Here is a 14,258-nt window from a genome sequence, read left to right on the forward strand (position 1 = left end):
GTGAAGAGTTTTGGTTTGATGATCATTTTTTGGTATTGCAGTCGATTGATTCTCTGATAAATGGAGTGGACTTATCTGAAGAGGAAGCTGAAGATTTTCTAAATTATGTGTTGAATGAAGCAAATGACACATTGATCAGCGCTTTTCTTGTTCTCTTGAGGGCCAAAGGAGAGACGTTTCAAGAAGTTAGTGTTTACTGTTCTGTCATTGACTCATTTCCTATACTGCCTGCTGATGTCATTCCTCGACAGAAGATGATTCTCTTTTTTTTTTTAATTTAAGCTTGATTTAAGGGAGTTTAAACTCCACAATTTGGGTGACCTCCTCCCCCCTCCCCCAAATTTAATATTTTTAGGCTACCCTTTCACTTCTCTTATAAAGGTGTATTTACACTTTTGATGTGCAGATTGTAGGATTAGCAAGGGCCATGATCAACTGCTGTAGGAGGGTTGAAGGGATAGGTGATGTAGTTGACATTGTTGGAACAGGTGGTGATGGGGCAAACACAATTAACATCTCAACGGGGGCATCTATTCTAGCTGCAGCTTCTGGTGCAAGAGTTGCAAAGGTGCGTCATGTTCACATTATGACTAAAACCAGAACAATTGAAGTATGGTATGCAGTTGATTGTGACCATGGTTATAACAAGTCATGCTCTTGTCCGTTGAGCAATATCTATGCAATGCTTATGACTATACATCAGAACAGTGTTTTTAAGGATGGGAGCATTTAAAAAAAAAAAAGGGTATGCCTAAACTTAAGACAATACGAATTACATAAGAAAAAGCTAAGCATGATATAGCACATTTTCTGTTACAAAATAGTTGAGGATTTGTGCCTTCATAGCGTGGTATCTCTCCATTCCCTCTTTTCCCATTGTGAATAGAAAAAGCCTCTTGTTTAAGTGCGTCTGTAAATTAAATGACATAGGTAGTAGTTTTGTAATTTTCTTTCTTCTCTTTTATTCTTCATCTCCACTACTCCCACAAGGACTGCACCAGCACAGACAAGGATTATATGGTAACTCAGGTTTAATTTGGTCTCAACTTAATTCCTGACCTAGTAGCCAAAAAAAAAATAAAAAAATCTGCCTCAGCCCATCCTCAGTAATCTGAATATTACACAATTATGTCATCATGCTGTTGATTGTAGCATAGGGGGGACGAGAGGATTTGGGACTAAGGGCTGTGATGAGAAGCTCGCCTGGGAGATCCACTACATAAGCGATTTATCTTCTTAAAAGGCTTATGGAAAAATCCAGAACCTACAAGAGGGATCTTCACATGGTCTTTATCGACTTAGAAAAAACCTATGAGATATAATCTGATAGGTTTTAGAGAAGAAAGGGGTGTCAAGTAAATATGTGGATATAATTAAAGACATGTATGGTGTTATGGTGACTAGTGTGAGATCAGTGAGAGGCCAGGATGCTCAGTTCCCAATTACTATCGGGCTACATCAAGGATCCGCATTGAGCCCCTACCTATTTACTCTAATCATGAATGATTTAACCAGATATATTTAAGGAGGGATCCTGTGATGTATGCTTTTTACAGATGATATTGTTCTGGTCGGTAAAACTGTGGCAATGATTAACAATAAGTTGGAACTAGGAGATACACTTCGGAATTGAGAGGTCTTAAGATAAGTAGAACGAAGACGGAATATATGATGTGTAACTTCAGTCGATTGAGGATCGATGGCAAGGGAGTGAAAATTGAGGGGAGAGAGATCCCGCAAAGTGACTGCTTTAGATTTCTGGGTTCTACCTTAAACAAGGAAGGTGAGATTGATGATGATGTTTCCCACTAAATTAAAGTAGGATGGATGAAATGGAGAGAGGTGTCTAGAGTGTTATGTGATCGACGGATTCCTCTAAAGCTTAAGGAAAAATTCTACATGACTGCCATAAGACCAGCTATGAAGTATGGTGCAAAATGTTGGGCAGGCAAGAAGCATAATGTAGACAAGTTGAATGTGGCGGAGATGAGGATGTTGAGATGGATGTGCGGCAAAACCCTGAGGGATAGAATAAGAAATGACCAGGTTAGAACCGATTTAGGAATTGCACCAATTCAAGATAAGCTCAGAGAATGTTGGTTACAATGGTTTGGGCATGTTCAAAGGAGGCCTTTGGATGCCACTGTACGGAGGAGTGACCAAATGTAGATGGATGGAGTTAAAAGGGCTAGGGGCAAGCCAAAAACGACCATAGATGAGTTAGTAAAAAGAGACATGCAAAAGTTAAGTCTTCACCCAAGTATGACATCGAATAGAGCTACTTGGAGGGCTATGATCCAGGTTGCCAATTCGTGAGTGGGATGTCCAAATTTTATTTTATTTATTTATTTATTATTATTATTATTATTATTATTTTGCCCTTGGATCCATGTAGCCGACCCCATTTAGCTGGGATAAGGGTGAGTTGTGTTGTTGTGTTGTTGTTGGCTATGATGAGAAGCTCGTATTTTAATATTTTACATAAGTGCAAGGTTTTGAAAACATTTATTGTGCAGTGAACAATGATTATTCTTCTAGCAAAGTGGTGTTTCTGAATCTACAGCACCATGTTAATTTATATGATGCAGATTAATCACCAAAATACGCTTGTTTCATTAGGAATAAGCCTAGGGTTGGGTTCCATACATGTTGGGCCCAAGGTTTAAAGTATCGGTCCGTATCGTATTGTATCTGCCGATACGTATTTGTATCGGCCCTTATCGATACGATACTTGAAAATTTTAAAACCCTTTTGTATCGATACGTATCTTACAATACACACCGATACTCACAGATACTCCATGAAAAATTCAAAATCGAAGTGAAATGTACGTTTCGATATGTATCTGTACGTATCGACTGATACACACCGATATGTACCAATACGGTCATAAAATGGCCAAAATGGGCAATTTTTTAGAAAATTTTTTTTTGAGGTGTTTTTGTTCCAAAGTTGCCTCCAACCATTTTTCTCTCTAACTAAAGTAGAAATCAAGGTTGGGAACAAGGATTTTACATTTATGGGACAACTACAACCCTTAGATTCTTAGTGCGACACTCTTAATTTACTGTTTATGTATAATACATGTTATATATATATATATATATATATATCTTTTTTTAACTATTTTTTTATGCAAAAGTGTATAAAAAAGTGTTTCCTATCCATTTATATGCGTATCTTTAGCGTATCTCCGATACGATATGATACCCTCCGATATGTATCTTAATTTTTTCCGACCGATACAGCAACCGATACCGATACTTTAATCCTTGGTTGGGCCTTTGATCCCATGTGTTTTGAGTGTAATAGACCACTTTTATGGGTCTAAAAGAGGGGCTCTAAGGATGCATACGGGATTACTAGTTAGTTTCCTTTTCACTAGTTTCCTTTTTTAGTTGGTCTTTGATGGGATTAATTAGTTTCTAATTTCAGTACTTCTTATTTCCTAGTTTCTATTTCCAGTTTTAGCAACTAGAGGACTTTCTATTTTGTGAGTTTCCTATTTCAGTTTTAGTAACTACAGTTTAGTTTCTAAATTGTAACCCCATCATTATTATAAATAAAGGAGAGGACTCCCATTAAGCCTCCAACGATTTATAAAATTAAACAATGCTTCTGCGTTTTGCTCCCTTGTGAGTGTGCTTTGTGTGGGATCAAAGTGATGGATTGGTGTTCAATCCAGTGACTCTTTGCGGCGTGAAATCCAAGAGGTCTCTTCAAGTTTTATTCTTCTTCTTATTTTCAAAGTTAGAAGTTTCTTTTGCAAGGTTTTACAGACCAGGTACAGATCTGATCCTATTTCTATTTTCTGGTTGTTAGAAACTCAGATTCTCTCCCATCGACCCTCTACTGATCTGGACTTTTAGCCACCTGATGGCCTTACTATTCTGGTTGAGTGTTTGGCCTAAGGAGAGGATGGTTCGATCCTAATTTGGCCTCAATCAGACCAGGGATTTTGTTGCTAATGACGTTTCTCTTATTCTGGCCGATTCTGATTAGTCAAGTTTCTGCCCAGAATTTTGAGTTGGTTTGTCCAGAATACTGTTGATTGTTTACTGATTTGATTCTTCATAGTTTCAGTATCATTAGTGAGGGCTTTATGTCCTTAACTCAATGTTTAATATTTAGCCACAGAATTGCTGATTTGTTGAAATCGATTGGGCTGATCTTTGTCTAATTACCTCACTTTTGTTATTATACTGTTGATGAGTTTTAGGGTATTCTTTGAGAGTATCCTACTGTCTTTGGAACTAGGTTAACCTTTGTTGATTCTAGTTCCACGTTACTATGTTTCTCTGGAATAACCTTAGCCGACCCCGTTAAGTTGGGATAAGGCTGAGTTTGTTGTTTGTCGTTGTTGTTTCTCTATAATAACCTAAAAACAGAATAGTACTTGAATGAGTTCCACTTTTTCTTAACCACAACCTTTATGCCCCACACACGGTCAATTGAATCATTTAATCATGTTTGTCCCTCCATTAATATGAGTGATGAATATTCATACACACACACAAAAAAAAAATATATTAGTGATGCAGGTTGAGTGACAGTGCTGGCATTGGATGCTCAGATTAGCAGAAATAAATGATTGAGTTCTTTCACATCCAAGGGTGATGATGGAGGTATTTGGTGGAGGGAGAGAAATGGAGTTCTATTCTACATATCTTTATCCTCAAGGAGAATTAGCAGACTCTATGTTCTAAAAATACATCAATGCTAGAATATTTTATCTATTAAAATTTGGGGCTAAGCTATCCACCTGTATATGCATTTATTTAAGAAATGATTTAACATGTTTATAAAATTGTGAAATTTTCGGTGTGAATTGTAACTACTTGATAAGGTAATAAGTAAAGAAAAGATAAATGGATATATCATTTTTGAGATATTTTGATTTGAAACAATGCACCTCACATTAAGTGAAATTTTAAGCTATCTTAGAAGTAGGCTGTACAGAAAATCAAGTATGACACTCAGTCTATGTCTGTCTTGCAGCAAGGAAACAGATCCAGTTCTTCTTCTTGTGGAAGTGCTGACGTACTGGAAGCACTGGGAGTGGCCATTGACTTGAACCCTGAGGTTTGCTGAATTGAATTCTGTGAAATAATTTTTGCTTTTCCAAAGTGTAGATCAATGGACTTTTGTGGAGCTCTTCCCTCTCTTTAAGATTGCAAGGGATAAATTTTATTAATATAGCACTGACCCTGTAGAATATATGGTTAAAGCATTACAATTTACAATAGAGGATGAAGATGGTTAGAGCATTCTAATACAGGATAATTGGCTTCTCGTCTAATCTTCTTCATGCAAGAAGCAGTTTGTTACATGCCAGAAGAGGAATGTGCTTCCCATGCACTCTCATGTTCATTGTGATGTGTTTCCTGGGCTTACTTGCTTACCTTCAGGTTTTGGCAAATTACATTCTCTTACAGAGTTTGTGAACACCCAGTTGGGTTTTGGCACACCAAACGGAAGGCTGGTAACAACAGAAGTTCATGAGGCAATGCTATTTGATGCAATTAAGTGTTAGAATATAGATACTGTTTACAAAAGATGCAGAACCAAATGTAACTTCAACATCTATCAAGATCTAAGTTGAAGGCATTGTCATATTACAAATTTTTTTGGTTTATGGATAAACCAATAATAAATAAAGTCATTTACGTGAAGTTGTGAATTGTGATGGCTCTTTTTGTAGTCTAATAAGGACGTTCAATGTTTGTCAAGAACCATTGCATAGGAATAAAGATCTTAGTTGCTGAAGTTGTGCATCCTTTTCTTTCCAATTCTCAAAGATGACAGATGTATTGTGTTCACTATTTTATCCGTAAGCAAGAGGGTAAAAAAAGATCTTCTTCACTTTTTTCTTATCAGTATCAGTTACTAGCATACAATACTGTTTCATTGCCCCCCCCCCCTTTTCCCCAAAGCGGTGTTCTGCAAGGAGCTGTGCAAACCTACAGGAGCAATTAAAAGAATAAAAAATTAAAGAACTACCGTTGTAGCTTGTAGGTATTGCAACATGGGCTAACTTTCTTATCTCTTGTTTTGTCCACTCTGTTCCTTCCAGGAGTCCATATATGTCCAGTTATGTAAGATTTCAGATATTTTACTTTGTTTCACTCTCACCTGAGAAAGTTTCAAATCCATCATTAACAAATATTTTCCTCAATCAGAGAAGGTCTACTACAGGTTGAACTACAAAATGAAACATGTGCCAAAATAGAAGCTAAATCGTATTAGTTCTCAATGTAATCACTTAGGTTTCCATTTTTATAAAGGTAAAATTCTATAAGTACAATCCTTGTAAGAAGTTGTACAAGTTATTCTCTTCTTCCTTGAGGAAAGTACGCGAAAATTTTGTGTATTCACAACTGGGACCTTGTTACTGAAAACTTTCATGAATCAGAAGTATAACCATCTAGAGAAACTGCTGGAGGCTTGAAAAAACTTTATAGTATGAATAGGTTTTACACAGCAATTACAACTCATCTTAATATTGTCATTAGTTTCTGTTCTACTGGGGAGTGGGGACTGCTTTCAGGAATCACATTGTCTAAAATCAGTACAGTAAAAAATGGATTTTCACTTGAAAAAGTATTTAGTTTCTGAAACGTTGCTGAAAATTTGGAATGTTCTCTTTAAACCATTGAAGGCTATGACTTCATACTCCAAAGTCCAAACTCAGAAAGTAATGATTCAGCTTTCTACATAATGCTAAAATATTTATACATCCGTCATGATTTTTTTAATACATCTCATTATCTTCCCTTACTTTTAACTTGCATTTTCTATGGATTGGATTAGGGGGTGAAGAGGTGCATACAAGAAGTAGGGATTGGTTTTATGTTGTCCCCAAAATACCACCCAGCAATGAAAGTCGTTGCTCCTGTAAGGAAAAAACTTGAAGTGAAGACTGTGTTCAATATCTTGGGTCCTTTGTTGAATCCAGCACGGGTTCCTTTCACAGTTGTTGGTGTGTATGATGACCATATGGTAAGTTCAGATCCTTCACTATGTGTGGTAGCAGTAATTTATTTATTTCTTTATGGGGCTAGTTCTGTGTGCAGTAGGTGCATCCTTTTTGTGCATAGACCCACACTCGTAGTGTCCTTTTCTTCTTACAAATTGGCTGTGGCAGTTGTACATTGCTAACGCGATTGTTGTTTTCTTTTTCCTTGAGACAAGAAGTTATGTCCGCACAAAACACATACCACGCTTCAGATCATTTTCCTCTATTTACTTATATTTGGATAGATGAAGTTTTGGTTGATAATAAGAATCAAAATTTAATTTTTTTTAATTATGTGCTTCTTTTGCAAAGATGGCCACCAAGTATGGGTTATTCTATTTATTTTTTGGGGTTGACATGAGTTTATTGATCTCTTCTTCCATGTAATCAAATTGAAATAGAACAATGCTGTGAGAAATTTTTTTTCTCTCTCTTTTTTTGTTTTTTGGAATGTAGGAGCTGAAGTACTGGCAGTTTCTCTAAGTTCTCAAAATTTCTTGATATGTTCATCTATTTCATTACTATGAAAATTACATTGCTTTCATTCTTGTGTTCTTTATTATTCAATGATTTTGCAAAACTGCCATTAGTAGCAAGTATTTGATGAATTTGCATATATGTCTAAATAAATCCATGATAACTGATTTTTGAAGATATAGTTTCCTACCTCTCTTTCGTTAATGGTTTCTTCAATTTATTTTTTGAAAGTTTAAATATGTAGACAACAAAAGGTCAGGTAAAATATTTCCTCAGCATACCTTTTTTTTCCCCTTGATGTGTAAAGGTTGCATTCTTGGAGAGGTGCATCAGGTTGCATTGTTTTGGTGGATGAGACAAAAGCAAGGAATTAATGCCAAGTTGAAGTATAGGGTGCGTAACTATAGTAACACTAGGACGGGTAATGAGGTGGTGAAAAATTGATGAGAGGGAGATTGCTCAAAGTGATTATTATAGGTTTCTAGGCTCAATCATAAATAAAGAAGGTGATATAGAGGATGATGTTTCACAAAGAATTAAAATTGGATGGAATAATGGATGAAGTGGAGAGATGTGTCCGTAGTGTTTTGTGATCATGGTTTTATAAATCGGATTGGTTAGGATTGCACGAATCAGTATCAGACAAGATAGATCTCCCATGCCGATCCACTAGTAAGGTATAAGGGTAAAATGGTCCAAAATACCAATTTACAAAAAAAAAAAAAAAAAAAAAAAAAAAAGAAAGAGGGGCAAATTCATCCTATATTGATCCCGAGTTTTAAAACCTTGTGTGTGATCGATATATTTCTTTAAAACTTAAAGGAAAATTTTATAGGATAGTCATACAATGGACTATGATGTATGCAGAATGTTAGGAAGTTAAAAGGCATCATGTAGATAAACTTAGCATAGAAAAAATGAGGATGTTGAGATGGATGTGTAGCAAAACTAGGAAGGGTAAAGTAAGGAATGATCATATTAGAGCTGATTTGGGAGTAGTTACGATACATGATAAGCTACGTGAAAGTCGGTTGAGGTGGCATGACCATGTTCAACAGAGACCTTTGGATGCTCTAGTACGGACTAAAGAACCATGAGTAAACAAAAAATGATCCTAGTAGAAGCGGTGAGGAAATACATGCATAGCTTAGGCCTTATATCAAGTATGATCTCAAATAGAGCTGATTGGAGTGCAAGGATCCATGTAGCGAATCCTATTTAGTTGGGATAAGGATGAGTTGTTGTTGTTGTTGTAGTTGTAAGGTTGCATTCTTGTTAAAAATTGTTGTTTGTCCGCGGTCCAGTATTTAAAAAGAAGTGCTGAAGTTGGGCTCAAAGAGCTCATTTACCTGGATTTTTTTTTTTCTTGTTATCACTCACCTCTTGTTAATTTCATGTAGATTGATTAGAGAGTCTTTAATCTGTGCAGTGTTTTCTATTTATAGACTACTTGTAGAAGTTACCTAGATACCCCTTAGAAGAGGAGAGAGAGTAGGGCCACAGAGCTCTACTAGTGAAAAGACTTGGTATGTGGGCTTACTTTATGTCTTCTCTCCTTTATCGATTGCTTATAGGTATTTAAACATTCTAGCTAGAGCCACTGAAGAAGCTAGTATTTTTTTTTTTGCTAATGACGGATATCTAGGCCTTCGGCTTGACTAGTCCCGTGGACCCATATTGACCCCACAACCTCATGGACCGGGTCATACCGGGGTTGAATGAGAACCATTCAACTTTCACTGAAAGCAATGAAGAGCACTAAATACCCTTGTGTAAATGGCCCAAGGTGTGGCTAGTGGGAGTCGAACTTAGGACGTCCGAGTTTATGGCTTGTACCAAGTTCATTGCTCACCAACTGTGCTCCCCCCTTGGGTTCACTGAAGAAGCTAGTCTAATTTTCTGATTCTTTCGAAAGATGCCCTCCTTTCTATTGTATATACATGTATTTTTCCTTTTATATTTTTAATGTATTTGACAAGGTTTGAAGTATCGGTGTGTATCATACCGTATCAGCTGATACATATTGATTTTAGTATGTATCAATACAATACTTACCGACATGATACTTAAAAATTAGAAATAATGGTATCTTCCCTGTATCGACTGATATGGGTAAGGTACACTCGATACGACTCCTTTAAACCTATATCGAGAGCAACCAAAGGCCTTGGAAACTTGTTTTCTGTTTGATCTTGGGGGAAATCATCTTAGCATAAAAAAATGACCCAAATTTTACCATTTCAACAAGTTTAGGGATTACAGTGCTCAAATCACGGATCAAAATAGATTTGGGGAAAAAAGAGGTAAAGTTGCAGGTCTCTCTCCCATTTTTTTTTCCCCTTTCTATGCATCGCTAGGTTAGATAAAAACGACTCAAATCCTTACATAATAAGGTCTTTTATGCTTCAAAAATTTTATTTTGCTTGTACCCTAAGCACATCCATGCGTTTCTTGACCATTTTCATGCATATCTTTAGTATATCTTGCGTCTCTCCAATACGATACGATATGTCTCTTAAAATCACCGTTTCAATGCGATACCCTATACTGATTCTTTAAACCTTGGTATTTGGTACTAGTTTGTTGATCTCTTTATGAGTGTCTTCTGTGACTATACAACTTTCGTAGCCTGATTTTTATTTCCTCTATTCAGATTGATGTAACCATGTAATCATGCGCAGTAGAGGCCAGGGCCAGTACTAGGACCATCCTGAACTAATACCCATGGAGGCTAATGCCTCAAAGTGCAAGTAGAAGCCCCACGCATTGGGTTCTTGCATTATGTCTACATTATTGTGATTCCTAAATATGCTTTTAGAATTTATTCTTTTCCTCTCATTCTGAAAGTGCAGGTTCTGCCTGTCTATGTCCTACATATTTAGAGCTCCTTGTGTTTTGCCTCATTCGCCTTGTAAAACATGTTGGAAAATAAGCAGATACAGTTTCTTGCGTTTAGGCATGTTCTCTTGACAGCTTATGTGGCCAAGATTGTAGCAATACAAGTTCAGTCAATTGTTAGAACTCAACTCTTTCTACATATCCTTGCTTACTTCACGGTTCTCTTTCTAATTGATTTTTGATGGATGTATGTTCTGTCATGATTTATTCTTGTATACTTGATAAAGTCATATATCTGCTTTGGAGCCTGCAATTTTCTCTTCTTTTGTTGCTTCAGATAGACTTGAAATATACATTTCTTATAACTCATTGCTAACCCCTTCAATTGCATTTGGTCCTATCACTTATTAATATTGCATATATATGAACATTTAGTCTTTATTCTTGGACAGGTAATGCAAATGGCTAAAGCACTACAAAGGTTTGGAATAAAAAGAGCATTAGTTGTTCATTCAGAGGGTTTAGATGAAATTAGTCCTCTTGGTAAGATCCCTTCTTGTTATATTTAGGCTTGGGAATAATTAGAATCTCTCTGTTTTTTGCTGTGACAATAAACTCTGCTCTGATCTTTCCAAGGCTATTTCCTTTATTGACATCTTTGATATGTTTTTTCTTCAAATTGATGGCCTGCACTGGTGTTGATAGGACCTGGACTAGCGGTGGATGTTACTCCTGAAAAGATTGAAAAGTTTCCATTTGATCCATGTATCCATCTTGTCACCTCTTCGTCTCCATTTGTGTGCGTCTCTTTGCAGGCTTGTGCACACATGTGCCTGTGCGGTGTGCATGTGCATATTTGTAGATGTTTTATTTTGCATTTATTTTTATCTACGTTTCTTAGTTCTGGCTTGTAATCAATCTACTGTGCAGTGGAGTTTGGAATTCCTCGCTGCAGCCTAGAAAGTTTGCGTGGGGGTGGCCCGGAGTATAATGCAAAGGTACTAAGGTGTGCACTATCTGGTCAGAGAGGCCCTATTGCAGATGCATTTGTAAGTTCCAATCTCTGCTTTGTGAACTACTTGCTCCTTGGTACTGGTTTAGTAAGATAATTCATCACCAATCTAACAAAAGAAAAGGTTCTATAGTGGGCATCTTCAGCCTTCTTAGGATGAGCCCTATTTTTCTGCCAAGTGATGAGATGACATTGGTCAATTCAGACAATTCTTCTGACAGGAATTCCATATTGGCCATATCTACGGTGCTCATTACCATGTCAACCATATCCTACATACACTTCCCTCTGGATAATAGTTAATAAAACCCTTTTTTGTTCCCCAAAAAGGCTAGAAAAGATAGCTCTGTGTCATGTGGTAAAAAATTGTTTTCCTGAAAGTTGCTGCATACATGGTTGTGTTGGTGAATACATGTAACCTTTTCAAACTGCCATCTGAGCTGGCCGTATATATATATATATATATATATATATATATATGCTTGAGCCTTCCAGTATTCTCTGGATTAGATTTCCAGAATCCATCCATATAATTTATTTAACAGAATTTGCACAGTTGCACATCACCAAGTTCTTGTGTTTGCCAATGATTGTATATAAGGTGTGTTATTCAATGATTGCTTAATGAATCAATCACTGAATTGGCTTTTTTCATTTTATTTTATTTTATTTTATTTTTGTTAATAATTTACTTGTATTGATGGATCAGTCATTTCTGAATGATACTCTCATCTCCTGAGAAATCAATAAGGTTCTAAATGCAGCAGCAGCCCTCCTGGTCAGTGGATGTGTGAGCAGTTTAGCTGAAGGTGTTGTCCTGGCTCGTGAAACACATCTCTCAGGGAATGCTCTCAAGATACTCAAGTCGTGGATAGATATCTCTAACGTAAGTGATGATTGCTTTTGGATCTTTGAATTAGTTGATAGCCTGATGATCATCTTCTAACTCTTTAAGGTCCTCTCCATTCCTCTTTGCTTGTCTGGTGGTTACAGAAAGTGAAAGAAGGTTCAATCACAGTTTCTTGACTTTTGGCCAAATGAGTTTGTTACCGTATCCCATTGTTCAGCATTGCCTTCTCATGCAACATCTTTCACTAAGAGAATATGCATCTAAGATACATGATGAATGCATCCGTTTTCATTTCATATTAATCATTTGCATATTGTAAGCTGCGAATGATTTGGAGGTAAACATTTTGTGAAGGATGTCGATGTGGATAATGTCATCATATTAGTGGTTACAACTTATAAACTATGTACTTTTTTGTCATATTAAATAGATTTGTTCAGTAATATTGTTGTTGGCTAAGTTTCACTCTCGTCCCTGGACTCTGTTAAAATTACAATATTTAGGAGAATGAAAGCTGCCAGACTGCGTAGTATACACTAAACGCTTCAATGTGCCTACCTCTGTTCTCCCTCCTATGAAATAACATATCTGCTCCTTATTGTGGGAGGAGAAAGATACAAGGAAGCGCTAGCATATGCTATGCAGTTGGACAGGGAACTCAATCCCTTCCTATATGCAGATATGATCTGAACTGAAACCCCTTCTTTAAATTCTTGCAGTTGCTAGTGAAGATCAACTTTCAATAAGATTCCAAAGTGGATGATTGATTTATTCTAAACCATTGTCTCAAAACATGGATTTGGTTATTGAATTGGTCCCTGCTGATTCTTGGCCGAAATTGATCCCAAGAACCCCAGAATCGGGCCTCAGATCTGAAAAAGTGACTCTTTAAGGTTTTTTGGCATGAATTGACCATAATCAAGATCGATCATGGCTAATTTCAATCCAAATTGGTCGAGGAAAAAAAAAATTACTTTGAAGTAAGTAATTACAAAAACAAAAATAAAATGATAGGAAAATGAGAAGACCCCACTGACTTCACCTAGGCATATGTGGGTGCGAAAAGACTGTGCTGCTCTCTTGTCCAATGCGCTAAAGATACCTCTATGCTACTTCCCATTAGTATGTGCGTTGGTGCAGTGGCTGCACAAGCGGGTACCGTTTTGTTGCCCATTTTATATACATCTCCATTTGATGGCATTTTGATAATTTTACTAAAATTTTGAATAAGAGTTTCAGTAACTTTTCTTGCTTATTTTGGACTAAAATTTGACCAATGAGATGCATGTGAAGTCCTATCACATGCATCAACCCTTGTACCATTAAGTGGCAAATAGTGAACCACTACTATACTTCACTAGGCATAGTGATGCCTAGAAGGACCCAAAAAGAATATGCAAAATAAATATGTATTTAGCAGACAGCATCAATGGGGGCACATGATGGGGTATCATATAGGATGATAAGAGGGTCATTTTGAAAAAGAAAAAGAAAAATAGGCACAATGGGTGCGAGCTTATAATATACCGGACATGTCCAACCTTTTCCCATATTTTAGTCCTTGACCACTCACGGGAAATTTGAGACCCTACACCTTAGCCCCATCCTCTCATCCTAGATACTTTTAAATTTTTTCACAAAATCTCTACGTGGGGCACCCATACGAAGAAATACTTCTCTTCTCTAGGCTCATAAATGACTTGGTTTCCATATCCAATTTCACCTTCGTTTTTTATCCCAATGTTTAAGTTGGCAAGTACAACACCTCATATTTTAAAGACATGAGTTCAACTTTTTTTTTTTTTTTTTGCTAACGACAGATATCCAAGCCTTCGGTCTGACTATTCCCAAGTTATTCAACTTTCACTAAAAGCAATGAAGAGCATTAAACACCCCGTGTGAATAGCCCCAAGGAAGTAAGAGTAGTTGAACTCAGAAACACACGCTTCCTAAGGCAAAAGTCCCTTACCAACTTGGCTACCCCCTTGGGATTCATGAGTTCAACTCTCCTTAGGGCCTAATTAGAGAATAGCTGATCAAACCTTAATTACCTTCTTTGAATGAT

At 36.7% G+C, this 14,258-nt stretch overlaps 1 protein-coding gene across 9 annotated transcripts in view; it reads left to right on the forward strand.

Moving 5' to 3' along the window:
* LOC122059938 (anthranilate phosphoribosyltransferase, chloroplastic-like) overlaps window positions 1-12,636 on the forward strand; it is an 18,395-nt gene extending 5,759 nt beyond the window's left edge. For 4 of the 9 annotated variants that reach the window (XM_042623030.1, XM_042623028.1, XM_042623029.1 and 1 more), the window contains exons 3-11: window positions 42-185; window positions 407-568; window positions 5,000-5,083; window positions 6,812-7,000; window positions 10,784-10,874; window positions 11,037-11,171; window positions 11,262-11,380; window positions 12,095-12,229; window positions 12,337-12,636. In XM_042623030.1, coding sequence (XP_042478964.1) covers window positions 42-185; window positions 407-568; window positions 5,000-5,083; window positions 6,812-7,000; window positions 10,784-10,874; window positions 11,037-11,171; window positions 11,262-11,380; window positions 12,095-12,229; window positions 12,337-12,369 — 1,092 coding nt within the window. In that variant the 3' untranslated portion in view covers window positions 12,370-12,636. Of the gene's footprint in view, window positions 1-41; window positions 186-406; window positions 569-4,999; window positions 5,084-6,811; window positions 7,001-10,783; window positions 10,875-11,036; window positions 11,172-11,261; window positions 11,381-12,052; window positions 12,230-12,336 lie in introns of those variants that run through there. The other 5 variants (XM_042623032.1, XR_006134169.1, XR_006134168.1 and 2 more) reach the window with 5 other exon arrangements.
* Window positions 12,637-14,258: the final 1,622 nt, after the last annotated feature.

This window comes from Macadamia integrifolia, chromosome 13 (assembly GCF_013358625.1).
Source record: "Macadamia integrifolia cultivar HAES 741 chromosome 13, SCU_Mint_v3, whole genome shotgun sequence".
NCBI classification, from domain to species: domain Eukaryota; kingdom Viridiplantae; phylum Streptophyta; class Magnoliopsida; order Proteales; family Proteaceae; genus Macadamia; species Macadamia integrifolia.